Source organism: Arthrobotrys flagrans (assembly GCF_004000055.1).
Source record: "Arthrobotrys flagrans strain CBS H-5679 chromosome Unknown unitig_15, whole genome shotgun sequence".
Taxonomy (NCBI): Eukaryota; Fungi; Ascomycota; class Orbiliomycetes; order Orbiliales; family Orbiliaceae; genus Arthrobotrys; species Arthrobotrys flagrans.
The window spans coordinates 1,052,656-1,080,013 of NW_027137545.1; the positions used below are offsets into that span (position 1 = coordinate 1,052,656).

The 27,358-nt window shown below is 46.4% G+C and overlaps 9 protein-coding genes across 9 annotated transcripts; 6 read left to right on the top strand and 3 right to left on the bottom strand.

Moving 5' to 3' along the window:
• Positions 1–905: 905 nt before the first annotated feature.
• DFL_000264 (uncharacterized protein) lies at positions 906–2,946 on the top strand (the record flags this gene model as incomplete). Its single annotated transcript, XM_067631455.1, has 4 exons — positions 906–1,339; positions 1,398–2,153; positions 2,208–2,435; positions 2,487–2,946. The coding sequence occupies 4 exons, from the start codon at positions 906–908 to the stop codon at positions 2,944–2,946; spliced, it is 1,878 nt and encodes a 625-aa protein (XP_067494792.1).
• Positions 2,947–4,337: 1,391 nt separating this feature from the next.
• On the bottom strand, positions 4,338–6,193 carry DFL_000265 (uncharacterized protein; the record flags this gene model as incomplete). Its single annotated transcript, XM_067631466.1, has 6 exons — positions 4,338–4,434; positions 4,512–5,211; positions 5,281–5,458; positions 5,538–5,695; positions 6,027–6,049; positions 6,117–6,193. 6 exons carry the CDS (start codon positions 6,191–6,193, stop codon positions 4,338–4,340), a joined length of 1,233 nt encoding a protein of 410 aa, XP_067494793.1.
• Positions 6,194–6,353: 160 nt separating this feature from the next.
• DFL_000266 (uncharacterized protein) lies at positions 6,354–7,257 on the top strand (the record flags this gene model as incomplete). Its single annotated transcript, XM_067631477.1, has 3 exons — positions 6,354–6,410; positions 6,484–7,014; positions 7,084–7,257. 3 exons carry the CDS (start codon positions 6,354–6,356, stop codon positions 7,255–7,257), a joined length of 762 nt encoding a protein of 253 aa, XP_067494794.1.
• A 208-nt stretch (positions 7,258–7,465) lies between these two features.
• Positions 7,466–8,709, bottom strand: DFL_000267 (mitochondrial 54S ribosomal protein uL24m; the record flags this gene model as incomplete). The annotated part of the gene is made up of 2 exons (XM_067631489.1): positions 7,466–8,215; positions 8,299–8,709. The coding sequence occupies 2 exons, from the start codon at positions 8,707–8,709 to the stop codon at positions 7,466–7,468; spliced, it is 1,161 nt and encodes a 386-aa protein (XP_067494795.1).
• Positions 8,710–9,385: 676 nt separating this feature from the next.
• DFL_000268 (uncharacterized protein) lies at positions 9,386–10,505 on the bottom strand (the record flags this gene model as incomplete). The annotated part of the gene is made up of 4 exons (XM_067631501.1): positions 9,386–9,781; positions 9,874–10,289; positions 10,355–10,367; positions 10,425–10,505. The coding sequence occupies 4 exons, from the start codon at positions 10,503–10,505 to the stop codon at positions 9,386–9,388; spliced, it is 906 nt and encodes a 301-aa protein (XP_067494796.1).
• A 2,984-nt stretch (positions 10,506–13,489) lies between these two features.
• DFL_000269 (uncharacterized protein) lies at positions 13,490–15,114 on the top strand (the record flags this gene model as incomplete). Its single annotated transcript, XM_067631513.1, has 6 exons — positions 13,490–13,777; positions 13,833–13,878; positions 13,929–14,009; positions 14,066–14,136; positions 14,192–14,412; positions 14,457–15,114. The coding sequence occupies 6 exons, from the start codon at positions 13,490–13,492 to the stop codon at positions 15,112–15,114; spliced, it is 1,365 nt and encodes a 454-aa protein (XP_067494797.1).
• A 455-nt stretch (positions 15,115–15,569) lies between these two features.
• Positions 15,570–17,111, top strand: DFL_000270 (uncharacterized protein; the record flags this gene model as incomplete). Its single annotated transcript, XM_067631525.1, has 1 exon — positions 15,570–17,111. One exon carries the CDS (start codon positions 15,570–15,572, stop codon positions 17,109–17,111), a length of 1,542 nt encoding a protein of 513 aa, XP_067494798.1.
• Positions 17,112–19,371: 2,260 nt separating this feature from the next.
• DFL_000271 (uncharacterized protein) lies at positions 19,372–21,613 on the top strand (the record flags this gene model as incomplete). Its single annotated transcript, XM_067631536.1, has 8 exons — positions 19,372–19,500; positions 19,682–19,779; positions 19,876–19,888; positions 19,983–20,046; positions 20,222–20,497; positions 20,631–20,695; positions 20,769–20,810; positions 20,927–21,613. 8 exons carry the CDS (start codon positions 19,372–19,374, stop codon positions 21,611–21,613), a joined length of 1,374 nt encoding a protein of 457 aa, XP_067494799.1.
• A 4,317-nt stretch (positions 21,614–25,930) lies between these two features.
• DFL_000272 (uncharacterized protein) lies at positions 25,931–26,998 on the top strand (the record flags this gene model as incomplete). Its single annotated transcript, XM_067631547.1, has 1 exon — positions 25,931–26,998. One exon carries the CDS (start codon positions 25,931–25,933, stop codon positions 26,996–26,998), a length of 1,068 nt encoding a protein of 355 aa, XP_067494800.1.
• Positions 26,999–27,358: the final 360 nt, after the last annotated feature.

Below are 27,358 nucleotides of genomic sequence, written 5' to 3' on the forward strand. Positions count from 1 at the left end.
CGCCGTGGATTAAAGTGTACCAGATGCAGAAGGACCAAACTAGCATTCTTGGTTGACGTAGAAACATCTCTTCGGCTCTGCTTCGGACAGGAAGATTGATCCGCTTCAGGACAGCATCACTGCACGAAATCGCTTAGCTTTTTACGGATCTTTTGATTACGACTGCTCAGCAAACCCCGACAGTCGGAGAGCGAGGGTGTGACTTGACTCGTGTTCCAGAGGAATTGGACAGAAGGGAAATTATTGCCTAGAGGAGGTTGGAGGAAATCCAAGTCAGAAAAGAAAAGCAAGATTTATACGACTAGGCTGAGAACGGCGGGAACCAAAAGAGAACTTTTCTGTAAGTGACAGCCAGCAATCCCTCGGCCTGGAGCGACTAGTTTAGCCCGTCCGTTTGCCCCCCGCTCCATTCCACACACCAACTTCGGGCCCTACGCCTTATGGTAGGGCTGAAGCTGAAGAACGAACGAACGGCCTTTTTAGCGTCGTCAGATTCCAGGTTGTGTTCACAGTTATCTTGTTTTCACTTATTTTACTTCACTTCAATCTTGCTTTCCATTCGGGTTTGTTGCCTTTATCGACCTCGACATGCTAGTCGCAACACCCCAACACAAATACCTACCCATCATCTGTCAATTCTAACATCGGTACCTGGCTTTATAACATAGAACAGGCTGAGCAATACTTGTAATAATACGTTTCTCGATCAATTGCAACGTATGACGCTATTTCACGGAGTTCTTCGAATATATACATTCCAACATACATGCTAATTTCTACCTCTTTTGTTGCTTCTAGATCGGATCTGGACACCAAAGAACGAAACTACTATTCGAAGACCATTTCCCTTTCCACCTTCTGGCTTGCGTGCGAGTGCGAGTTTGAATATGAATATCCAGCACAGAATGGTTTCTCCCCAACCCATGGGAGTCCCTGATATCAGGGTACAGGATCACTACCAATCGCCCTTTGGGGCCGAAATCCGGTCAAGGACGCTACCCAGAGCTATTCCAAATGCCAACGATGCCCCGCCGCCTGGAATCCCATCAATGGAAGCACCTGCGTCCATTTTTGGAGACTACAGACACAGGTTACCTTCTATACCCTCAGCAGACTTCCCTACCGGCACTCCAACGGATCCCAGGAAAAGCGGCATCTCGAGTCTTAGGGAACGAATGCATGCCTTCGATTCCATGCAAGTTGATGACACCCCGTCAGATCACTCGCGATTATCACATGGAACACCATCATTCGAGTCGCGTGGCGGATTTTTGGGTGGACTTGGCCGCGTGGAAGAGTACAGACCACTACCTACCGCTAGCGTAGCGTCTACAAACGAGTGAGTGGGCCAATCCCTGTCATAGAATTATTCTAGAAACCGACTAACATCCTAGCAGCAGCTTGAAGAGCTCGCTAAGCGAGGCTATGAAGAAAACCTTTGATGCTTATGACAAAGGATTGGTCCAAAAGCTGAACTCCCCTGTTTCTTCAATTGCTTCGAATGGATTGAATTCTACATCTCACTGGGGGAACCCACCATCGTTTCTGCACCGTGAGGAAAGAAATAGCTCTATCAGTTCGCAGTCTAGCATGACGCTAGGCTATAACAAGGACCGTTCGCCCAAACTCCCTGGTGTCTCTGACCTTACCTCTTTCCCTTCATCTCCTGCAATTCCCGAAGAAGCTTCGCAATGGCCGAATACAACACCAAGCCCTTTCGAAGTAGGCTCTCGATCTGGGCTTTCATCATACAATGACAGAGGTGACCGAAACCCTGGCCTAACGCTGTTGGCTGAAGGTTACGAAAAAGAGCGAAGGACCAATAGCTTCAGCTACATGTCCGCTCCAGACCGAGCAAAGCCAGAGCGCTTGAGCCCAGAAGTCCGATACGGTGAAGAGGATATTTCGATGGAAGACGCTCCTCCACGGCCTACCGGATTTGAATATCGCAAATCTCCAGTGTCTCATCCAAGCCCGAGTACAAGATACGCTAAGTTCAGGTCGGGACCTTATTCGCCAAGAGAAGATCGATTCAATTCGAGGGATATGGAATCTCGAAACCGATTTTATGGGAATGAAAGCTCCGACCTCAACCGTGTAACAATGAGCGGTGGCCTCAACTTTAACAGCCAGAGTGGCCCTGCTGGGACTAGGTAAGCCATCAATATTCTTCATCAATTACCATTCAATACTAACTCCTTCACTAGCTCTTCTAGGGGAACATATGGAACTAGCGGAAGCACCCATCCTCCCAAATCACCGAGTGCCTTCGCCCGTGGCCACCAGAGAACTATATCCGAGGCTGTCGAACGCCAACAGGCAAGCGAAGCTGCGGTTGGGCCAAAACACCACTCGGCTCCTAAGTTGCTCGGTGTCTTGATGTGCGAGTGCTGCCCCAAGAAGCCTAAGAAATTCGACAATCATGTCGATCTCAAGTATGTCTCACCGAATTCCTGGATTCGTTGACGAGTGACTAACTTTCTTAGGATGCATGAACTCGAGAAACAGTACGGTTGCAAATATTGCACCCACCGTTTCAAGAACAAGAATGAGGCGGAACGACATCAGAACTCTCTCCACCTCCGAAAACACTCCTGGTGCTGCTCTGCTATTGCTAGCACACCAGAAGCAGCATTCCACCCCAATACTGCCAAGCATAGCTGCGTTGACGTTTGTGGATATTGTGGAGATGAATTCCCCAACCCCCCAGACTGGCAGGTACGGCACGATCATCTGAGTGAAGTACACAAGTTTGGGGAGTGCAACCAGAACAAGAAGTTTTTCCGAGCAGATCACTTCCGACAGCACCTGAAGCACACGCATGCAGGCACCAGTGGAAAATGGGCCAATGTTCTGGAAAATGCTTGCAAGAGAGAAGTGCCAGAGCACGAGCAGCATCCGGACCCAGTCATGCATGGGAACATGATGTCCGAAATGATGGATTAGGACGGCCCTCTTGGTACTTACACACATACCACCAAATTGCCTGAGTACAACAGACGCTCGAATATAATCTTCGAATTTGGCGGGTGGGAATAGTTTTACAACATAACAACAAATTAAAAACCAACCTAACTTCAGCATACATCTTGACCCTCTTCGACATCTACTTTGGACCGCTTAACGACTTTACGACTTGAATTTAATCAATTTTGACCCAACGTACGCTCTGCGTTACCAGAAAACAATAATCGATGCATTTTTACGGGTTTCGCCATACTTTTCCCGCATTATCTCCATATCAGCGATTCTTTTGAACCACGACTTTCAAAACTCTCTGGGAGTCAACCTTTTTCGGCGATGTTGTATTTTTTTTTTTCTTTAGATTTTTTATCGACTTATATACCAATGATATCCAAGGTTACGGGAGGGGAAGAATTGCCGCCTTGAATGCGGTTTACTCGCTGTTCTATCATGCGATACTGTCTTTATTTATTTACAGCGCGCGCTCGTTATTTCTCCCTTTGAGGAGATCTATCACCCTGTTCATATATAGCGAACCACCTACAGGAGAAGAAGAAGAGAAAAAAAGCTGCTAATGGCCCCGTCATGATGTCATCAACCGGTGTTGGGGTGTTTTGCTTATTATATTATTTATTTCATACCGGCACTCTGTTTTGTGGGAGCTGGCTGGTTTACGAGAATATCGACGAGCGGGCGATGTTGACTTCATTTCTTATATCCATATTTTTCTTCTGTTATCGTAGCATTTTCATGACTCACACCAAAAATTCATGTTACAGAGTATTCTCCTTTCTTTATAATATATTTTCATTTATACTACTACTATTACTATCCAAGAGATGTAACACTTTTCTTAACCTTTTCATTTCTTTATTTTTGCATTTGTCGCCACATCCTTTCCTGCTTTTCGCACCTCTTTCTTCCTTAGTGCCTTGCTTTTCCCGCCTTAAAAGATTTTATTCCCTTTTATTTTAAAGTTTCTAACCTGTATCATGATTCTTCCCTCTTTTCGTATTACCTTTTTCGTTTCATTTTGATGTATAATAATTCCTTGCTTGTTCTTTTTTTTTTTTGGTTACTATTAATTATTCCGAATTCTTATGACCGTTGACTTTTAGTCCAACCTTTTCTCTTAAAACATATATAACTGTAGACAAAAGTGTGACGATGGCAATTATCCTGTGATTTGAGCCATACGTCTATTGTATCGCTGTATTTCCTGCAAACTCGATCGCCCAAGTCGAAAATCTAGGTGGAGAACCTCCCCAGCACGATTGGTCTTTATTCCAAGCCTCTATACCCCATGTTTTGTAACAATGAAAACGCCACACGTATGATGTAAAGTCTAAACTAAATAACCTTGAAAGTTCATATCAAGCAGAATCTTTAGGAGGGTCGGTTTCCTTCCGCTTCTCCTGCAAGGCTGCTGCTTCGTCAAATCTAAACATTGTCATCGAGTTCTCCCACGACCTGTCATTACACCGATATTAGTATTCCATACCACAAAGGTACGTAAGAAGAGAGGGGGAAAGAGAAGGACGACATACCGTTCACAGACCTCCTCAAATTCCACTCCCTTAACCTGAGCAATAACCCACGCAACCCCGGCAATAGCACATGGTTCATTCCTTCCTTTGACCCTCAACCCACTCTGCCACTTCTCCTTCTTCACATCCTTCGGAACTCCATTCGCCAAATACTCAGGCATAGTCTTCAAATACTTTGCACTAGCATGGCTGTTCCTAATTTCACACCACGGTCCATCCGTTTCGATCTGTAACCTCTCCAACGGGATTTCCTTCACCACCGCCAAATTTTCCTCCGTCTTTAACGAACACCCGTTGATTCCAATATCATACCCATGTTCCACGAGTACCTTCATTTCCTCCAACGTACCCGTGAATGAATGCACAAGCCCTTTTCGTGGGAGATTAGCCGCAAATAATAATTTATTAAAATCTTCTTCGGCGGCTCTGGAGTGTAGGAATAGCGGGAGATCTACTCGTTCGGCGATACGGAGTTGCTCTTCGAAGACGAGGAGTTGGGATTCCTTGTCTGAGAGGAAGAAACGGTCGTAGTCTAAACCGATTTCTCCGAATGCGGTTACCGTACCCTTGTTTTTGCCGTCTAAGGCTAGGTCTTCGACCTGGCGGAGGAGGGATTGGAGGGTTTTTTGGGGGGTGATGTGCTCTGTGACGGCGCTGGCGCAACAGGGGTGGATTCCTACGGTGGCGAAGATTATGCCGGCTATTTTGTAGGCGTCTTGTTAGCAACCCTCCTCCCCTCCTTATGGATTTTAATGGTGAGTTTACATACGGTATTTTTCAGCTAATTCGATAGCTTGTAAGGAGTGTTTATAATCGGAGCCTGTGACCATTAACTTTTGACAGCCGACGGCTTGGCCGCGAGAGATAACGGATTCGAGGTCTGCTTCGTGGGTTTTGCGGCCGTGGTAGTAGCCTTGGTAGGTCCCGTCGGTGAGGTTTATGCCGACCTTTCCAATATAACTACCGTTAATATACATGCTTTCCATCTATCGTAATGACGCATCGAGAAAGAGGAGAGTGACATGCATCGATATACCGCGGTTCATACCGGGATTCTGGTTCTTTGCTGTTTTCTGCAGATGGCCCTGCCTTGGGGCTAGAGATTGACAACGACGCCATTGTGGATGAAGTGTCTCCGGTCATCTTCTTTGAAATGGAGGTATGAATTGGGAATGAAGATGAGACTTTGGGTGTGTTTGGATGATATAGAGGTCTTTTTGAAAAAGATGATATAAATTGAGATCGAGTGAGCCTGGCTAGAGAATTTTTGTATGCATGAATTGCGAGCATGGGATTTTTACGACCTTTTTTCGAAGAAAAGGAGGCCGGTATTTATAGACTTCTTCTCGTCGTCTTTAGTCTATAAATTACCCTGGTAGGTGATTTAATTGCGAATTTTTTTTGAAGTTGCAGAGTTTCTTTTGAGGTATGACTCAAAAAATTGTGATATTCGATGCAAAGCCCAGCGGAAGGAGGAAAGGCTTATGTGCAAGCTTAGCCTGGGGGAGGGATTACGTAGGGCAGCAGTGTAACGGTAACTAGAATGGACTACAATGTTAGTATATTCTATATATCGACCATATGATGGGTGGGAAGGTTTCTTACGGCAGAAGGTATGATTCTCGAGGTTTTGGGTAGGATGTTGGTGTTCTGAAGAGCTGAGGTTGGGGCTTCCCGAGCATGGCTGTTAGCTCCCCGAGCAGGTTATTATCCCGGGGAGAGCTTCCCGGTGTCGTCAATTTAATCCAAAGCTTCAATGTTGACGGCTAAATTCAACGTGTCGTTGCCGACAACCTCATCCACGACGGACATCGTCAAAGTCCGTCGCGGCTTTTACCAACAATGTCGCTCATAGTCACGCTCTTTCTGTCGCTCCTTCTTATCTTCATCTTCATCTCCGTAAGTTTCATTCACCCCTCTAACTGAGAAAAGTCTGTTCGCTAACAAGTAGCGATGTCTGTCTGTAATCTAGCTCCGAATCTACTTCATCCTCCCCACCCGCCCTTCCACAACCCCGCAAACATCCATCCTCCAATCCTCTCGCATAGTAGAATTAAAACCACCCGCAAACTCCCATGTCCTGATGATCCTGGGCTCAGGCGGGCATACGGCTGAAATGTTCTCCTTACTCTCCTCCATCTCTCCAGACGTAATAACCCACCGAACCTACGTCTTCAGCAGTGGAGATATTCATTCCGCTAGATCAGCTCAAATGTTTGAAACTTCTTTACTCGGGAGCTATACGAAGAAGGCGAATGAGAAGATTGGGTATAGACTTTTGGAGATTCCGAGGGCGAGGAAGGTACGGCAGCCGTGGGTTACTACGCCTTGGAGTTGTTTGAGGTGTTTGATTGGGTGTATGAATGTGCTCAGAGGTGGGGATTTGGAAGGGATGAATGTTCGGATGAGGAAGTGTTGGGAGGGGAGATGGTTTCCTGATGTGGTGGTGTGCAATGGTCCTGCTACGGCGGTGATGATGGTTCTTGCTTGTTATATTTATAAGGTACCTCCTATTCTTTCTTTCCGTTTACTTCTATACACGTCAAGGGTGCATGCTAACGGTTTATAATAGTTCTTTGGGCGCTGCTCAACGAGGATTGTATACGTAGAGTCATTCGCTCGGGTTACAACCATGTCGCTCTCAGGAAAACTGCTCCTACCGCTGGCGCATAGGTTTCTAGTCCAGTGGCCACAATTGGCAGAGAAGTACCCGGGTGCTGAGCATCTCGGTTTCTTGGTTTCGTAGTTTGGTTCCAGACAGCTAGATTCGAGACTGGATTATAGAGAATTTTTTGATTTTTTTACATTTTTTTACATTTCTTTCGAACCCTCTATTATGCAAGATGAATGATACCCGAGTGTCCAGTTATTATGTACATTAGCGTTACAAAATAAAACTACGTGATATATATACAATTCTACCCCTTCACTCCGACAGTCAACAACGGAGGATATCAACTCGGTGGAGCAGCCTGCGAAGTCGTCGGAGGACCCTCCAAATTCCTCGCCGGTAACTGTCCAAGCGCCGGTCTGAACCCAAACCCTGCTCCTTCCTGTCGTTCGATCTCTTCCAAAATCTTCACCCTATTCGGCCGTTCCTTCATGAAAGGAGTAGCACTCTGCGCCATCGTCCGACCCAACTGCTCTAGAATATTGCTTGTTAACTTTTGAGTCTTGCCCTTCTCGATCTTCTCCCGTCTGATCTTTCTATTGATATCCATCAATGGTGTTACAACCCTCGCCTTCTTCCTCGCCTTTTCTTCTTCGTCTTCTCTCATCTTCTTTTCGATGTACTCTCGATCATGCCTATCCCTAAATTTGCTGAACTTCCCCCGTAGCTCGTCGATGACTCCATCTGGGATTGGTGGTTTAAGCAAAGTAGGCACATAAGTCCTCTCTTCAGCATCCATACGTTTAGTGTCACACTGTTGATCCTCGTACTCCGGCTCGGTTTTCTTCGGCCAAGGGATTTCGGTTTGCGAAAAAGCGACCCAACGGGTCCATGTTCGTTTGCCCTGGGCGTCTTTTCGTACGTTGGAGATTCTGACCTTTTTGACGATTGCGTCGCGGAGAACACCGGTTTTTGGGTCTTCGATCGGATGGACGAGACGGACGTCGGTGTAGGATATGCTGCATTCTTGGTCCATACCTGGCGATTCTCCACCGTCCAGACCTTCAAAGTATTCGGGTGTTCTAACTGGATACTATCCCATTACTCACAACCACCATATTAGTATCACCCTAAAAAAAGTCATATAAAAAGATAGAGAGAATGAAGAAAACATACCACATTCAACCCCTGCACCTTAACACTATCCGTATCCGGATCCACCTCCTTCACAAGCCCTACTTTATTCCTATCCTTCCCATTAAGAATAACCACCCTATCCCCCACCGCAACATTAAAAAACTTCCTCGGTTCAACCACCTCCGGCAACCTCATCGCATCCGCAGACGGTAAATCTCTTGCAATCCTATCCTTTGCATCTTTACCTCTTACCGGAGCCAATGGACCCATTTTGACGTCTTCGACTAATTCTGATCGGATTTTGGCGACGAAACGGTTGTGCTCTCGTAGCATGGCATCGTATTGGGCACGTTTCATGCGTTTGTAGGCGAGTTTTTGTTGGGTTTCTCGAGCGTACCGTCTTGCGGCAGCGGCTTTGGCGAGGATTGTGCGGCGGATTACTCGTTCCATGGTGTTATTTTTTTTTAAAAAAAAAATTGATTACTGTTGATATGGAAGGTCGTAGAGGGTTTGGATGGTGGGGTGAGGTGTGGTGTCGTATGATATCTACCGTATCGACGAGACCATTGCTTGATGATATCGGGGTATAATGGCTGCCGGGGAAGTCTATGAAACAATAGAAGAAAGGTTTTAATCGAAGTACACCCCCAAGGTCGGCTGTCAATTGGGGGTTTGAAGTTGAGAGGTCGTTAAAAAGTCGCTTCCAATGTCGGTTTTCCAAAATCGAACCCTCAAATTTTCGCTAGTGGCACGTGATCCCCAACCGATGCCAAGAGTTTATATCTTGACTTTCAACCAACTCCAACGAGACTTTTGTGGGGGAAAACGGGGTTTGAGGAGTCAATGGGTTGCTGGATGTGAGGAGTAGATGGTAAGATGAAGGTAGTAGGGTCATGGAGGGTTTTATTCGGAATTTGGGCATTTAGAAGAATAGTCGCTGAGAAGCTTCATGTTGGCCAGACAAGGTCTTCGATACGATATCCCCTTCGATATCAACGCATTTCAAGAGCAAATATACCACACAGCTCGAGCTGTCCAAGCTAACTCGGATACAAACTTCCTATATAATATGCACCGATTATTCAATATCCCCATCTACAAGTCCAAACACCCTGCCAATATACGCCTAAAGCACACTAGCCACTCCCTTAACCCCACCACTCCCCCCTGCCCCCTCCAATATCCTCCACCCACCTTTTTCCTGCACAACCCTTCCATCCTTCTCCAACTTCTCGAGAATCAGAAGTACACCTCTCCCCGCTGCCTCCCACAGATTCTCCGGATATTCTTTATAAATGATCTTCACGATATCTATAACCTCCATTGTACTGCCTCTGTGTTCTTTCAGGACGCTAATTACCTGTGCTTCACGTTCTTGTCGGTGGGTTATGTATTCTTGAATCTTGGCTTTTGCATCTGGGATTAGCGGGCCGTGGGCGGGGTATGCTCTGTCTGGGCCTAAGGCCAGCATTTTGGCGAGGGAGGACATGTATGTTGATAAGTCTTCGAAGACGGTTGTTCCCTACATATAAATCACCTTTATCAACACCAGCCACCCCCAAAATTAAAATTAAAAAAAAAAAATTGAATTTTAACAAATTAAAAAGCCCATACCTGTCCCAGCACATTATCCCCCGTAAACAACGCCCCTTCCTCCTCCAACCACAAACAAACATGATCAGTCGTATGCCCCGGCGTCCAAACACTCCTCACCGTCGCTCCCTCCACCCCCACAGTCTCATCATCACCAATCCTTCCATCCTCGTTTACATCCGGAAACCCCCATTTGCTCGCTACGGGATCATTCGGATCCAATTTAAATTTTAGAACTTTGACATCGGGACATAAGGATCGCAGGTCCGGGACGCCCGCGATGTGGTCGCCGTGCCAGTGGGTTATTATGGCGGTGGAGACGGTGGCCCGTTCGGAGGTTAGGACTGATGAGAGGGAGGCTTTCCAGGCGGGTTTGCCTTCGCCGGCATCGATGAGCAGGCGTTTGGGGCCGGTGCCTAGGAGGTAGGTGTTTGTGCCTAGGTATATAATTTTAATACACAGTGCTCTGTTACAATCAAAGAAGTTTTATCGAAGCAGTTACCTTGAAGAGTAAACTAATATATTTTGTCAGCAAGGCGGAATATTATATGTAAGAAGCAGAGGTTGAGTACCTTGCCGGGATTACCGCCTAGAATACGGATAACCCTGGAGCTTAAGCGCTCGATCTCGGGGAGTGGAACCAAGTTTGCCATTCTGAGCATCTACCCAAGATACCTCAATCTTAGCGAATTGATATATAAAATAAGTATACCCGACAGAGGGGTACAAGCTCTATCAATTTAATTCGAATGATAACTAGAGTGACTAGGTAGATGCTTGGATGGCTGTACAAGAATAAAAATAATTAAAGGATGTAGAGCACCGAGGCGGGTATTTATATTGGCGAGGGACCCACTTGTGGCCTTGGGAAGGGTTTAGATAATCGAGATCCTTTTCTCGGCTTGTGAATCTTCGGCGCAAGGATTTAGGTAGGCACGAGTACCGTTTAGTAATGCAAGGTTCAATGTTAAAACAAACCCTTTTTTATTATATGATGACGCCGCGGAGGGTGTGAGCGGCGCGGCCGTCGGACGAATGATGCGATGCGGAAGGGATTGCCTCGGCCTAATTATATTGGATGCGTTGTGTGTGGTTGGAGAGAGAAAGTGTGGGGGAGATTACAACGTGGTCAACGCATTTTGGTTTGATATAAGGATGGATTGAAGTGGTCTCGAGGCACGCAAAACCACTTTGGTGGAGCACACCATCTGGCCTCGATTGTCCGGTTTACGAAATCACTCGAGACTAATACTCAGAAGTGCCCTGTGATTGTCTTGGAGTTTATACTCCCAATGCACGGAATTTTGAGGGAAAATATGGCGTATGAGATGGACTTAAGCCAGGTGCCAGACACCAGCCGGCCATGGCCATATGTGTCATGGTCTCGTTGTTGCCAGAACCACACACAGTTGGTGGAGATGTCGACCTTCCTGTGTTAGCACCGGACTAACCCCGGGTCCTCGGATGAATTATGCCATAAAGTACAGGTATTTTGACAAGGAATCGTGTCGCATGATGTAGACAATGGGCAAAATGGGGGTAAATTGGATTTCGGCATCCAAAATGATCACATGATTTGGGGATATTAGGCAGGTTCGTTAGAAGCCCTCCTTCAGGTATCTCTTGGCCTCAAACGAGAAGGTTCTCTCTCTCGATATCTGCGTTATTCATGGGTCTGTCTTTTGGGGTTTTGACGCCGAATATAGTAACATGACGTCGACGCCGGTGGGGTGCAAGAATTGCCCTGTGCCAAGGCATATCATGCTCAAAAGACGGAATACTGTGATAACATCAAAGGTGTCACATGGAAAGCAAATCACATGACTGGGAGGACCGTTACTATTGCGGGCCAAATGACAATTAATTTGCGATGATGTCGGGGAAACGCAAAATGTGGCCGTGTGGTGATCGTTTTCGCGACTTGGTTTTTACAAATTGCTGATTAGAACCACGTTGGGCCCCACGGATGGCGAGATTTTTACATAAATTTAAAGAGCAGCTTCGGGGCTACAGTGTCTGCTATTCAGTTTTTTAAACAGTAGACCTGGTGGTCTTATAATCCGTTGTTTGGTTTTCCCAGTTTGTTTTTGGACGAACCTAGTCCCTGATTTTGATACTCAAAATCATCACGTGGTACCATACAAACTTGATTTGTTACCAGGATCTCACGACCATTTTTTCCGCAAATCGTCTACCGGACCCTTCGTTTACATAGAAAGTTAATGTGATTTTAGGATATTCCGAAAGGCCTCGTCGAGAGCCATCAATCCCGCTATCTATATTCTCTACTAGTGGATCTGGTGATCGTGCAATCGACAGTTTAGTTTCGGAGTTTGGTCCAGAGACGAGACCAGTCCCTTCTTTGACGTCGAAAATAGTCACGTGATACCATATAAACCGTTTGTGACGAGGTCTTGACTCTCCGTTTGAACCTTCAATATCAAATACTGTCCTAACGAATCTATCTATCGCTGTGATTTCTGGTTACTCTGGAAGAAAATACTCAGTAGCATCATATATGCCACTATGAGCATTTTCTATAACACCGATGAAATGTTATTATTGATTTTATCTCCAGAAAATTGTCCTGAGATGGACCCGGGTCCTACTTTTGACCTCTATAAGATCATGCATATCCTATGGACCGTTTCTATAACAAATCTGGGATCAAAATACAACATTTTCAACACCTCTCTATATTCCTTCTAAGCGCACGAGTTAAACCACGAGAAGCATCCAAGTGCTAATATAATTATAAATTGAGGGGCTATTTTATCAATAGGATATACTGCGTTATTTCGGGCAAGTTCGTTTGAAGTAAGAGGAGAAAATCAGGTAGACACATATACATATGGACATTATGAAGGTCTGCTCTTTAGTAGCAGCGCGGCATACGATCGGCCTAGGCCCAAGTCACATGACCATTTTGGACTGAAGAATAAGATGGCTTGAATGGTGACTTGAGATGTAAGCCGTCTTGAAGGTCCAAGACACCTTAAAGGTTAAGACGCCTTAAAAATGAAGACACACTTCCAAAACTTAAGGCCTCTTAGCCTCGCCCCAAGACGTCTTAAAAGTTAAGACAGTATCGGAGGCATCAAGACGGCCTTGAAAATTCAAGACTGTCACAATCACAGTATTTTGCATGTGACCTTATCATGTATAGTCTCGAGGGGTCCCCAGTTGTGTATAAAACCAGGACATTTTGAAGACCAAAAGTGTCATGTGATGAAGAAATTTTACTGTCGCATGATGAAATTGAAATAAAAAATGGGGTGTAGGACAACCGCAGCAAAACCGTTACAAAACTATTGCAGGACCGTTGTACTGAGCGTTCCCTAAGCGTTCCCCAAGCGTCGTCTGTGGACGGCCAGGCCAAAATCAGCACGTGACTACATAGTATTACACAATATTTGGCCGCCATGCAATGAAGTAGAGAGGTATGATGAAGGAAGTGCATATCAGAATATTCTCTTTTCTCCTTCCAACCAGCGTGGATTCCGAGTTTTGGTGTCCAGACAATATCACGTGACCCGTGTTTTTTGGTGATTGTTTTGGTCGCGTCGAACCTTCCCCACAACAGCCTCTGCGCCCCCATCGCTCCCACCTTCAACCGCCAAAAACCACCGACCACAAAATGGCACGTCGACAGCCCTCAAAACTCGCATCGCACTACAGACTTCCTCCTTCCCCGCAACTAACTCGCTATCTCTTACGACTATCTAAACCTTCTCTCGAAAAACTAGTCTTCGACTGGCTTAAGACGCCACTTTGTGCGCCGAACCTATCTCCTACAAATGACGACCTGTTAGATGCTGGGTATGACGAGGAACCTCAGGATAGGACTCTGGAGGAGGTGGAAGTGGTATATACAAACCTAGCTTCGAGGAAGGAGATTGTGGAAAGAGTGTTTGAAAGGGAATGGGTGTGTATTGCTACGATGATGGATGACAGATGACTAGGTGGCTAATTTGGGATAGAGAGACGGGTTGACGATGCATCAGATCGCCCAGGTGGATATGCAGCGTATGTGTTTCTTGTCAAGAAGTGGTGGAGATTTAGCTAATGGTTGATAGATCTCCTTGACCACCCATCATCACTAAAATGGACAGCCTGTGAGCTGGTTCTCGAGGAAGGCAAGAAGCCGGTGGGCGACAGTACGTCTCATATATTCAATAGAGCCATCGTCAACCATAGCTAACATGGTCGTTAGAGCTCCCTAAATTCCAACCTGTTGTATTCTGTAAATCTCTACTGGAGATCATGGATCCGATGGTTCAATGCGTACGTCATTTATCTGCTCACGAAATGGATCCAAACTAATTGATTCAATGTGTAGCACCCTTATTATACTACTCACCCGACACTCCCACTCACAATTGTTCGCTTGTCCCTTCACAACCCATACCCACTACCTACCATCCCGCCGCCAGCAAACCAGATATTCTACCTCGCAGTTCCGACATCCTCACCACATCTCTTCTTCACACCTCAGCGGTCGAAACTGGCGGATATATGTCGAAAGTCCCTCCCGATCGCACTATCATCACAGCATAGGCGGTATGATATCGTATCTACCGCTTTATCCGCCAAGACATTGGAAGCATTACTCGCGAGGAAGGGATGCGAGAGGGGGATTTGGGTGCTGGTGGTGGGTGGAGCGTGTTTGCCGTTGAAGGGGAAGGGGCGGTTGAAGGTGATCCGTTGGAAACTTCACGGCCGCGTAAGAGGCGGTCGCTGGATGCTGATATGGATGAAATCAACACTGGGGATGGGAAGAAGAGGAAGAGGATTGCTGAGGAACGGTTTGGGAAGTCGGCAACTGTCGGGGATGGGAGTGGACTGGAAAGAGTGGAGGTTAAGTTGAGGGAAGTCTGGCCAAGAGGGAATGAAGTACCTGGGGTTCTTGGAGTTGTGGATGGAAATGCTGGGAAGGGGAGGAAAGGAAGACCTAAGAAAGATGTTGCGTCAAATACGAATGACGAAGATGCACCTTTAATCGATGAGCATGCACCCTGGAAGGGAAAGAGTTGGATGCCGAATGTTGATGTGGTGTTAGAGGGTACGCACGTGTTTGCTGGGGTTAGAACGTTGGTTGAGGAAGGTGTGTTTGATGGAGAGAAGATACCGACGTGGATGACTGGGGAAGAAGGGAAGAGTGTGGGGATGGTCAAGGGAGGGACCATCCTGAAGAGTGCAGTGGCAGCGGGAATATATGAAGCTACTGCTGATACGAGGAGGGGTAGAAGGAAGACCACCTAATTTTCCTACACTGCGAACTCTCGGTTACTCGTTCTGGTGTTTTGTTTTGCTTCATTTTGTTTATGAGCGTGCATTTGAATTCGGGTGTCATCCACGGTGGTTGTAATTATTATTAACCTGGTATCGTCGGCGTTCATTGATAGTATTGATAGTGATACCTGATAATGTTTAGTCAAATCGGCCGAGCGGTTGGCAAGCACGTCATGGCGGAGTGGAGCCGGTTGGACCTCCTGAACTTCAAAACCGACTTCGAGCCGTGGGATCCCGGCTTAAAGTCGGACCTGACCTCAAACAAAATGGCTGGATCCCGCATTCCTTGACTTCTTTCTTTGACGAATACAAATACCTCATCGCATCGCATCGCATCTCATCTTGTATCTCATCATACTCGTACGTCAGTATATTAGGCGTAAGTGAGTAGTATACCAAGCACCAGCCAATCGTAGCTGGCAACCATGGCGACTCTCCCCACCGCCTTCTCGCCCACTCCCTCGGCACCCGCCGTCATCATCCCCTCCACCGCCCGAACTTACACCTACGGCCAACTCTCCTCTCAAATCCACGCCTTCCAGACCTTCCTCGCCTCCGTCGGTATCACCAATGGCTCTGCCGTCTCAATCTCCCTCGTAAACGGCCTAGACTTCATCGTCTCCTTCCTTGCCGCAACCCAGCAACGCGCCATCGCCGCGCCATTAAATCCAGCTTACAAACAAGCTGAATTCGAGTTCTATATCGACGACATAAAATCCGCGCTTTTAATCGTCCCACGGGGTTCCGTTGCCTCAAACTCCGAAGCGGTCCGTGCCGCTAGAAAGTACAATGCCGGGATCGCAGAGGTGCACGTGGACAGCAACGGCGATGTCAAAGTCTCCCTTGTTGAACGAGGACGTTTGGGAAATTCAGTACCTTTGGCTACCGCCCAACCCGACGATGTAGCTTTGGTACTGCACACCTCCGGTACGACCGGTCGTCCAAAAGCCGTTCCATTGACACATAAGAACCTTACGACTACGATGCGAAATATCAAGGCTACGTACGCCTTATCACCGGCAGACAGAACATACCTCGTCATGCCGCTCTTCCACGTCCACGGTCTTCTAGCCGGATTTCTAGCACCGCTCCACTCCGGTGGATCGGTCGTCGTCCCGCCGAAATTCTCGGCTACGACGTTTTGGAGCGAATTCGTGAGGTTCAAGGCGAACTGGTATACCGCTGTTCCATCCATGAATTCAATTCTTTTGAAGTCTCCACCACCGAAGCCGTTACCTTATATTCGGTTTATAAGAAGTTGTTCATCGCCATTGGCTCCTGCTACGTTCCACCAGATTGAAAGTACATTCGGCGCGCCGGTTTTGGAAGCATATGCCATGACTGAAGCAGCACATCAGATGACATCGAACCCCTTACCACCTGCGAAGCGAAAGCCCGGGTCGGTGGGATTAGGTCAAGGTGTTGATATCAAAATCCTCGATGATAACGGTGACGAAGTTCCACAAGGTAAAGAAGGCGAAATCTCCATCAAAGGAGAAAACGTAACGAACGGGTATTTAAACAACCTAGCAGCCAACGCCAGTAGTTTTACAAAATCCGGGTATTTCAGAACAGGCGATCAGGGCAAAAAAGACGAAGACGGATACATCATTATCACCGGAAGAATCAAAGAACTCATCAACCGTGGAGGAGAAAAGATCTCACCGATAGAAATAGATAGTGCGCTATTATCCCACGAGACTGTTCAAGAAGCTGTTAGCTTTGCGATTGAACATGAGATTTTGGGACAAGTTCCTGGTGCTGCGGTGGTGTTTAAGGAAGGGAAACAGGTGGGTGTTGAGGAACTTAAGAGGTTTTTGGGGGAGAAGTTGGCTGCGTTTAAGATTCCTACGAAGATTTATGTTACGAAACATATGCCGAAGACGGCGACGGGGAAGATTCAACGAAGGATTGTGGCGGAGGAGATGAAGAGGGAGGAGGCGATACAAGGAAAGGCGAAGTTGTAGAGAAGTTCTTATTTTGGGGGTTATAGGTCTATTTTGGGAGGTAAGGTATATAAGTAGGTATAAGCCATTGAGTGTAGCCGTTGTCTTGTCAGGCAATATAGCCGTAGGATGTTCAAATTGGAACTCAGTATGTAAGTATTCAATAGATAGCATAAGGATTTTTGAAGGTCCTATATCAAAGCTTCAATTCTGCTTTGCTACATGAAATCAATTCCAATTGTAAATCGAATCTCACTATTAAACGGGTAAAATACGTGCTAAATTCTTGGTGAAACCATTTGATTGAAATATTGGGCAGTGCTCGAGATCTTCAACAACAGATGTCTTGGTTTGGTTTATTGAATAATATCTATACAATACTTGAAACAGTGGCCGCCATGAATTCGAACACTGCTAGCTGGGTAGCCGTATAACCGATTGAGTCACTGATAACATGATATCACGCAACCGCCAAGTTGTATTATAATTGATATCATGCGAACGTCGAATAGGTTCATTAGTTTGGTTCCCGATATCGATCCATCCGATTAACCAATTACAAGAGTTAGATTTCCCGATACCCGAGTTCAATTTATTCCAGATGGAATAAATCCTCTTTATAGAAGTATTTAACCTAAGATGGATACATTAGAACGATCGATATGCATGGGTGCCGAAAATAAGTGGAATTTTAGACGCCGGAATAGGTTAATTAGTCGTTTTTTTTCCCATAAACGGAATATTCTTTCAACTATGCATACCACAACCGGGGTTTGGCACTACTGATCCGGCAAATAGGCGGATGGGATTCCCAGTGGCATGGCCATAGTCTGAAGCCCTTCTCGAGAACCGGACCTAGTACATCGGGGTGACGGAGTCGAAATGGCAAAAACAACAGCACTTATAGTGGTTAAGGTCGGCTGTGCCTCTCAATAGTTCAAGATTTTTAACTCGACTACACCTCGCAATTGTGAACCATCGATAGGATGGTGTCTACGAGCCCTGCAGATCCGTCTGAGCCATCTTCCGTTTTCATAAATTAAAGTCAATGTAACGGTCACGCAATGGACTAATCCAACCCTTCCATATGTTAGAAATTACTTCCTCAGCAAGTAACAAGGAGCCATAAATATAAATGACAGGTCGGTTAGCCCGCCATGTACCGTCCATTACGACAACATCCTCAAAAGAATTCCGCGAACACACCCTCAAATAAACAGCCAAGGACCCCCTCGCCCCACAGTATGTTTCAGGAAAGGCAAAGCTTGATTTTCGATTATGTCTCTTGGCTAAGATTGGCGGTGTGGTGGGGTACAAGCGAGGAGTTGCAAGGGAAGGAGGGAGGGAAGATGGAAGTTAGACTTAAACCGTCGCGGATTCTTAGTGCCGAGACTTCCTTATATCTTTTGTTAGACTCGTGCGAAGATCTTGAATAACTAAGAACTAAACTTGATGCGGGTATACTTGTGAATCCTTGTATCTTGATATTTGCAACACTTGGGTGGTGATTCGTAGGAGACAAGATATGGCTGAGGGGTAAGTAAAACTTTAGACAGATCCGGAGAAGCCCTCGAAGGTGATAACGATATTTTGGTTAAACGTATTACCTTGGTATTTTCGACTGGTAGAGCATATGTCTAAATCGTTATCTTTGCCCCGCGACGTCTCAAATAGCGGTGCTGCCGTTTTATAAGCTGACTGTTTAGTAATCGGCCGGATCTGGGGCGGTCAGACGATACCCTTTTTTGAACGAAAAAAGGTGGCAATTCTTAAATCTGGTAATACCTTTTCCATCGGAATATGCCATTGGGCATAGTGGATTTTATCGGACTATTCTGGAGTGATTTTTTAGAGGAGTCGTCGATCTGGTAGACTGGGGTAGTCGGAAGTAGAGGTCTGGCCTGGCATGGCCGGTAGATGCACGGACACGCACGATCATGATCGAGATGCCAGTTTTGGTTGAAGGAAAATCCCTATTTGTTCCCCTGTTTTTTCGGAACCCCAATTGGCTCGATCTCTATGCCTTCCGGAGTTTTGCCTATCTTTTTTCTGTTCCCTGTCATATTTTCATGTAGAGAATTGTTAGGTTGAATTGTAGACGCTATTTGTGGTATTTTATGCGTTGCCACAGGCTAACACCCACAACATCCAACATGTCATTGTTCGTCACGTTCGAAGCAGCCACGGTAGACACAAACTCGCCCATTTCAACCGCAACTCCTACTCGCTTCCCTCACGGGATAGGAGAATTTTTTATTCGGATAGCATTCCCAATCAAACCATGTCGTCTGATTCCAAAAAGGGAGATTTAATCTCAATCGTGGAGAGAGGTCAGTCAGGCGCCATTACAGCCGAGTATCGACAACAGGAGAATCAGAATATCGTGCAAGTTCACCAGGCAGTTCAGAGCGTAAGTTGCCTTTTCCTCTCTTCGACCTGCCGTCAACCTTAAGTCACACACCACCCCTGGCGTTTTCTTTATTTGATGGGGCTTATGCACATGGATCATGTACTCATTGACTACTTCGTGCAACGGTACTTTCGTTTTAGCTGAAGGATTCGGAAAATTGATATTTTTGTGACCCTTGCAGAATTCGCTCCAGCCGCAAGCTATTAGCCATATTCAGAATATCATCAACATTTTCCTCCCGGCCGGGTATCCTAAAAGTGTTACAGATGATTATCTAGAGTAAGTGTACAATTGCCTTTAAGAACATCAGTAGTTTATTTTCAGCTGGTTGGTGTGTGCTAAAGACCGATATCCATGGTGTGCTTAACTTTATAGATATCAGATTTATGTAAGTCTCAGTCCAGTTTACCTGATTGGTACCGAGTGGCATAAGGCTTGCAGGCAAGCGAGCTGAGAGGGGGAAAATTCGTTCAATCGTGCAGGACTCTCTTCAAGCATTCTCCAGTTCGATAGCAGGCCTTCTTTCCTCGCGAGCTGTCCTGCAAGGTGGGTGCCATCGTTCTCCCCCTCCCTTCAAACCACATTCACATCATGTGCATGAAAAAAGAAAAAGAAAAGAAAGAAATAGACATTGGACGAAGAGAGGAGAAAGAGGAGTAATCGTGCACCGTAGTTCCCCGTCCCGTATAGCTGATGTTATGCCTACCAAGCGGGGACCCAGCCGTTGGATTCGAGGATTCCAATGCATCCACCACAGCAGCCGTCTTGTTAAAGATCGTTCAAGACTCGATCGGCAGAGTCGCTACCATCCTATTCGCCCACCGACTGGGTAGCTCGCTCGAGCCGGAATGCAAACGTTTCCGATTCGCGGCTGATATATTCAACGACTCGGCGCTGATCGTGGATTGCCTGTCCCCGGTATTCCCTAAACCCTTGAGGGTCGTGCTGTTGAGCACTGCGGGGACGCTAAGAGCCTTGTGTGGCGTAGCCGGTGGAGGTATGTCCCGCCCAAATTCTCTTTTATTGATATTTTTCCTAAATTTCTCGAAGCGAAGGAGGTCATACGGCCTTCCCGCGAGGTTTTTTGATATCAATTTTTATGTATTTCTTTTCTAATATGTGACGAACAGGGTCCAAAGCTCAGTTGAGTGTGCATTTTTCAAAATGGGGTAATGTTGCCGAGTTGAACGCAAAAGTAAGCTCCACTCTTAATGCAAGCCTTATTAGAGATCTTCCCAGCAATGGTACTGATTTGGGAATCACTCTAGGATTCAAGCCAGGAAACAGTTATCAGCTTAATGGGAATGTTGGTAAGAGAAATTGATACGCTGTTCTCTCTCTCGCGCACCACTTTTTTCCCCTTCCTTCCCTGTGGTCGGAGATAATATTTGATTAGATGAGAGCTGACCAAACACTCCGGGTCAAGGCGGGAAGTTTGGTCATCTCGTCGGTCACGTCTAAAACGGCTACATGGGCGTCAATGCTATTTCTGATAGTTATTCACCTCTGGACCAACTACCGAGCTGTGAAGGCGGTCACAATGGTGACGCTAAACCGCCAGCGGGCAAACTTTGTTATGTCAAAGTTTGCTGAAACTGGTGTCATGTTGACGCCGAAGGATGTGGCAAGGCAAGAGCGCATCTTCGAGCGAGATGGCGTCCTCAGGTGGTGCGACGGGACTATTGTCGGCTGGGCGGTCATAGGGACAAAGTTGTCGTCTATAGTTGCCCGGAAGTCGGCACCTGGGAGTTTGTCGCTAGCGGAGGTCGCAAAAGCTTGCCCGACGGAGCAGTATATGCTTTGGTTTGGAGATAAGCTTCGAGACATACGCATATGTATCTGCCTCGAAAATGGCTGTACACCCGCCGGACAGTTTAGGGCTTGGATGCACGGCCTCTTATTGGCAAAACTACTATCCGGCAGGCGATCACAGGCAGTTACGGAGTCGGATGCTTTACAAGCTCTCGTAGATGCGAAACGCCAGCTTGATGGGATATTCGAAGAGTTTCTTGAGAAAGCTGCCGAGGCTGGTTGGGATACTGGAGATCCACAGCTCGAGACCTCGAGTTCGTACAGATATGAACGAACAAAGCTGCAGAAAAAAGATTTATAAAAATCAAATTCACTTATTTGAATTTGAAAATGGCTGCTTTAGTTAATAATCAACATCGTATGATGTCAAATAATATACTTTTCCTGAAACCTTTCAAGCTTGAAAGCATGAAGTTTGTGGTTGCACAACGCAACTTTAGATGATACATCTCGAAAAAGGCACATATATTGGCACCAAAATCTCACGCTTCGATGGCTCTTCTAGAATATTAATGGAAGCAAGGTGAGGTTCTTACAGGATTCCTTGGAAGAATGTTCAGACAAGCCAAGCGGATCATCGTTATCCGCATCCACTAGGGTGCTTCAGCCTATCACATGTGCAGTTTGCCATCCTGGCCCACAAGTTCAGCCACTGTGAGCCTGGAAAAGTAAGCTACTATTGTATCTCACGGCGTGATTTGCAATTGCGTTGACAAAGCGCCAGGTAACTTGGCTAGCTTAGCTCCTGTGCTATAGACTCCACTTCTCCCTTTTTAATAAGTCTTGGTATTTTGAAGCTTGTGTGAAGGGTGGAAGATGTACAGGCATGAGCAAAAACAAAAGGTCGTCCTGCTCCGCCGTCCGGGATCAGAAAGCGAGAAACGCACCCGGGTGGAGAACTCTTTTTGGGGTCCTCTTTTCCAATACGTCGAGATACATATATGCACCTACAGGAGGTGTACAGATTTGGGGGCCCTCACTGCAGAGTGCAGGAAGTGGACCAAGGCTTTTCGAACCGGGGTTAAAAAAATAAAATAAAAATTGTGTCGACGTTCCTGCTCAAAAAGAATGATTGTGACATGCAAGCGCCAACCAATCTAGCCATTCAATGGACCTTGTTATTTGCAGATACCATCCTAACTAAGTAATTTTTTTTTTATTCCTCCCTTCGAAGCTTGCAGCTCCTAGGACCCTTGATCCCGGACATATTGGTGGGAAGATGGTGGGGTGCTTTTCGATGTATCCAGCAGGAGACCGTGGGCAGATAGATCCTGATGTGAGAGGATCCACGAAGCATATTTAGCCAGGTGACGAATTAATACCCTAGCGAGGAGATACATATGCAGCTTAGGCACATCGTATCTTGAACTAGTCCTTCGTTGGAGTGTCAAGAAAGGGAATAGGTTGATAGGTCGGCATGTGTCCGCGACAGCCAGCCCTGTGGGAAAAATCGACAAGGGACGGGACAAGATGCGGATCGCTGGTGTGCTATCTGGTCATCATGATCGCATAAAACAGGATCTCTTTTTTCTTTGAGGCGTGTAGGTGATAGCATAGCATATATTGACAAGCACAAGTTGGTTTTCTTCCAGAAGACTTCTTTGACGAAAATGGCCACCGGGTTCTTTGCCACCCGGCTGCTGGTTCTGGGGTCTTGTTAACACGTTGAGCTCTTTCGCAACCCCTCCTTTCCTGGTTACAAGCACACCACTAGCTATCCTTTTTGTATTCAGGTTCCAGAAGCACGAGAAGAATGTATAGAAGAATAAGAAAAGAAAATACATAGAGAAAAAATGATGGGGCTGTTAGAAACACACGCTCACAAAGTGGTACTTGTGATGTCGTTGGTTGAGAGGTGTTACATGCAGACTGTACAAGTAATGTACCCACAACTTGTTAGCGGCACCCGTTCATGCTTTATGTGAGGTTTGATTGATTGAAATCGATGATAGAATCCATACCTCCTTGCGAACCCGCTCCGACCATTGGACTTACCGAAATGAGGCCCTTGAGGGTCCTTTGCATGACATGAAAGGGCCTTCCATCTGCATGAAGGAAGCAGAGGAGATTGGACAAGATGCCGCTCTAGACATACATACCGAGACCTACATAAGATACATACTTACACATACTGAGTACATACGTACGGGCGGGAAGTCGGCGTGATATGTAAGTACTTCGTATGTAGGTACTATTTATGTAGGTACTATGTAGCTTTGAAGTCGAAGTGAATGCTCATGTTCCTGTGCGGACAACACAACGTTCGTGAGAGGTCAACCCACATCACCTTTCTTGCCCACTTATGCACTCTCACAACCACAACATCTCAAAATCAACATTTAACGTCGTCGCTGGCACAGATGGCGTCTCAGATGGCGTTCGAAAAGAGTTTATGCCACGGCCCATCTCTCTCACTTTTTCACCCTCTCTGGACATTTTAGTTTCTAGTCCAAGTTTTGCAATCGAGAAACAGCCGTAGCGGTCTGTCGGATGCGATGCATTATTAGAAATCGATATCGACCAGGCCCAATCACTGGACTCAAAGAAGAAACTACCACTTGCAGTTGTGGGCCTTCACACCCTCGCGCTAAAACCGACTGCTTTTTGCTTCCAAAAAGAACCTCTGAAAAAGAAAGATGAAATAACAGGGAAAGACAAGGAAGGTCGAAAGATGGTGTGCTAAAGAAGACACCACCATCATTATTTGCTTTTCTACGAACTAGCTGCTTCGATCAACCCCAGTAACACACACACACACAACAGGACGATAGGACCACCCCGGTCACTGACAGGTGATGGGTGTTTGGGAAGGGAAAAAAAAAACCCAACTAAAGCAGATTTGTTAGTCGTGCTAACTCGACTGCACCGCACTGCTTTGCATTGCTTGGGAATCTTAATAATACTTCGACGGTACCCACACTCTTGAACTGGCCCTCTCTTTGCTGCTTGCTTGTTGCGAATATCCGCACATAAATCCTCAAGATACCGGCTACACCTCAGCTCTTACCGACTTTACCTGGACACTTCGAAACCGAACAGACACGGGGGGTTTGACAGTACCAGCATCCTGCTACGAGTGCAACTGTCCTTGTGTTCACGACGAAACAGGAGGGAGAAAAAAAAAAAAGGGAACGACTACCGCACGAATTGGAAGTTACCTAGCTAGCCGTGGTAGACAAAGGAAATTCTGAATTGCCAACCCGTCCGACATTAACCCTCATTCTTTTCGTCGACGACACATTCATTCCGATCGAACGAAGCTCTGTCAGTAGTTAATAAAACTGCCTGTCGACGTTTTTCAGCCCTTTTAGGTCGAAATCGTGGTTCATTAGCAAGGGTATGGGGATTCTCGAACAATAGAAGTAGCCAAAAGAGGCAGCATCATCGAGTCCAATCCCATTCCTTCTTGATCTACGCATTCTTTGCCTATTATTATTTGCAGGTACTGTCTGTGGATGAAGTAAGGGAAAACTTTCATGAACAGAATTTGAACGAACCTCGTCTACACTTGCCCACCGTGAAGTTCATAATTATTACAAAACTCTGGCCTCATATTTCAACCACTATCCTTACAATTACATATTTCTACTTATCTACTACATATCATTCATATCCTTCGTCTTCTTCCTTCCAATTCTCTGTCCGACCCTGCTGCCGCTCCGCTCTCGGGTTGCCACATCTTCTGCATCATTCCTCGTCGCACCGAACACGACGTCGATTCTTTGACCAAACCGTTTATTCTGGCTTTGTACGACCTCTCGACCAATCCAACCGGCTCGATACCCTCCTCGCGAGCTCTTCCTGCTTCCCGTCAAACATCGACAAGCTCACATTAAGACCTCAGATTGCCCTTTTTTGCCAAAAAGGTGGAGGACATCAGGAGACAGGCACACGGCGTAACATCTCGCTCCGATTGTCTCAACAACATCGACGCAACCTACCAACCGCAGTCACTGGACCCGCAGAAGAAGTAAAGTTAACAGGCTTCATACGTACTCCGAGTAAAGGCAAGAAATCGCCGATTGAGTTAGCTTTCTTTTTGGGTTATCCTTTCAGTTCGAAGTTTAATGCTGAACTGAAGCTTTGGGTTTGTCTCACCAACCATTCTACGTCTTTGCATACATATTTCATAATCCTCCCCCAAGCACGCAGTCTCTCAACTTTGGCTCAATCCACCTCAAATTGTCATAAAAGGCCTTAAATACCTCCTACGTTCCCTACCCGAGCATTTCGCCTTTTTTCACAAAAATCTCTCACCTTTCATGGAAATATCGCTTTTGTTGTTGCTGGTCTGCGGCTTTTTCCGACAGTATTAACTAAATTTTGAGACTTCTAGAAGCCCAGCAACCTTTCCGTCTTCTCTTCCGACTGTGTACGTTGGGTAGCCCGACCAGGAATCCGACACAGATTTCGATCCCTTTTGCATGATACTAGGGTGGGATTGAGGATACAAGGACCGGGCTCCTTTTCAACTTTTTTCTTTAGCACATCGCCACCGTTTCAATGCGATAGCGACGACTGGGGAATAATTTTTTCGCTCCGCACAAAAAATTTTCCCTTCTTTGGTTGCAAATACGATTTATAAACCCCGGATTGGCAAATGGTTTTCAAAGGCAGCATGTCTGCGCGGAATTATAGACGTCCACCGTCACTACGACTCTCGAGATCCAGATCTTCGTCCTCCAACTCGCCCAGCGTGTCACCAAATCACTCCGACCAAGAGGACGACGACATGTCGTCCAACACTAGTGAGTTTCAATCAAGACCTGCAAGCTTGACCATGGCGGCCGGTGCTTATTGTCCTCGACGGCCGACACTCGCGGATGTCCTTGCAAACAAGGCGAGCCCGCCTTATACCTTAAGTGCCTTTATGGCCTATCTATCGCAAAACCATTGCCTCGAGACTTTAGAATTTACGATGGATGCTAAGAGATACAGAAAACACTACCAATCGATGACTTCATCGCCTGGCGGCTCGCCGATAACTCCTTCGGACGAATCGTGCCAATACGTCAAGATGTTGTGGCAGAGACTTATGGATGCATACATTCAGCCTAATGGTCCTAGAGAAGTTAATGTTCCCGGTACCATTCGAGACGAGCTCTTGAGCCTCCCAACAACATACCTCCCTCCCCATCCCGACTCGCTGGATTCTGCTGTCAACATAATACACGAACTTATGGAAGAGTCTATCTTGATGCCCTTTCTAAATTCCGTTGGCACCGAATTCAAGCCTTCGTACCCAGCACCATGGGAAAGCGACAACAACGCATACATGCGAGGCAGCCTCGATGAACGGGTTCTTTACAAGTCCCGACAAGGTTCTGGCTCACCGCCAACTCTGGATTACTCTTCTTCCTATTCTTCTGGAACAACCGGGTCGGGCCAGTCGCGGACCGGAGCTTCGCCATTCAGCCCTGCGCTAGGGTGGCACCGGCATTCTGCACAGCCCGCGCCAAGCTCGTGGGGTGGTAGCAATAGTGACGACAGCATCATCGAGGAGAGCTCAGAGTCTATGGTTTCTCCGATGACACCTCCGCATACCCCCCCGAGCTGCGAATCCAACAGCCCAAAGGGCAGGTCTCATGAAACATGGAGGAAGATGACTGGAAAGCTCGGATGGTCAAAGAGCAGGAGAGGAAATATTCCTAACCTCACCAGTCGGTCGAGCGATCCTTACCAATGACTAAGACCGTCCTTCAGTTAGCCAAAATGCCTTGCACGACTTTACGACCTTGACGAACATCCTTCTGCTTGTATGAGTATACGATTCAACGGGCCTCTAGATAATTACTAAACAACCTTCACGCCTTCTACAATTACCAACTACGACTTTTTAGTGGCCCTGCCAAAGAATATATGTTTCTATGTACAATATTTCGGACCGCACTTACCCGGGCTTGGTGTGCATCGACTTTCTCTTCCTCTCTCGAATCCGAAGAATCCGGTAATTCAATAATCAACACTTCTTCTTCTCGATACCCACTATCCAACAAAATCTTCAGAAGAAAGGCTCGTCTTTACTTTTTTCTTTCCTTAGACAAAA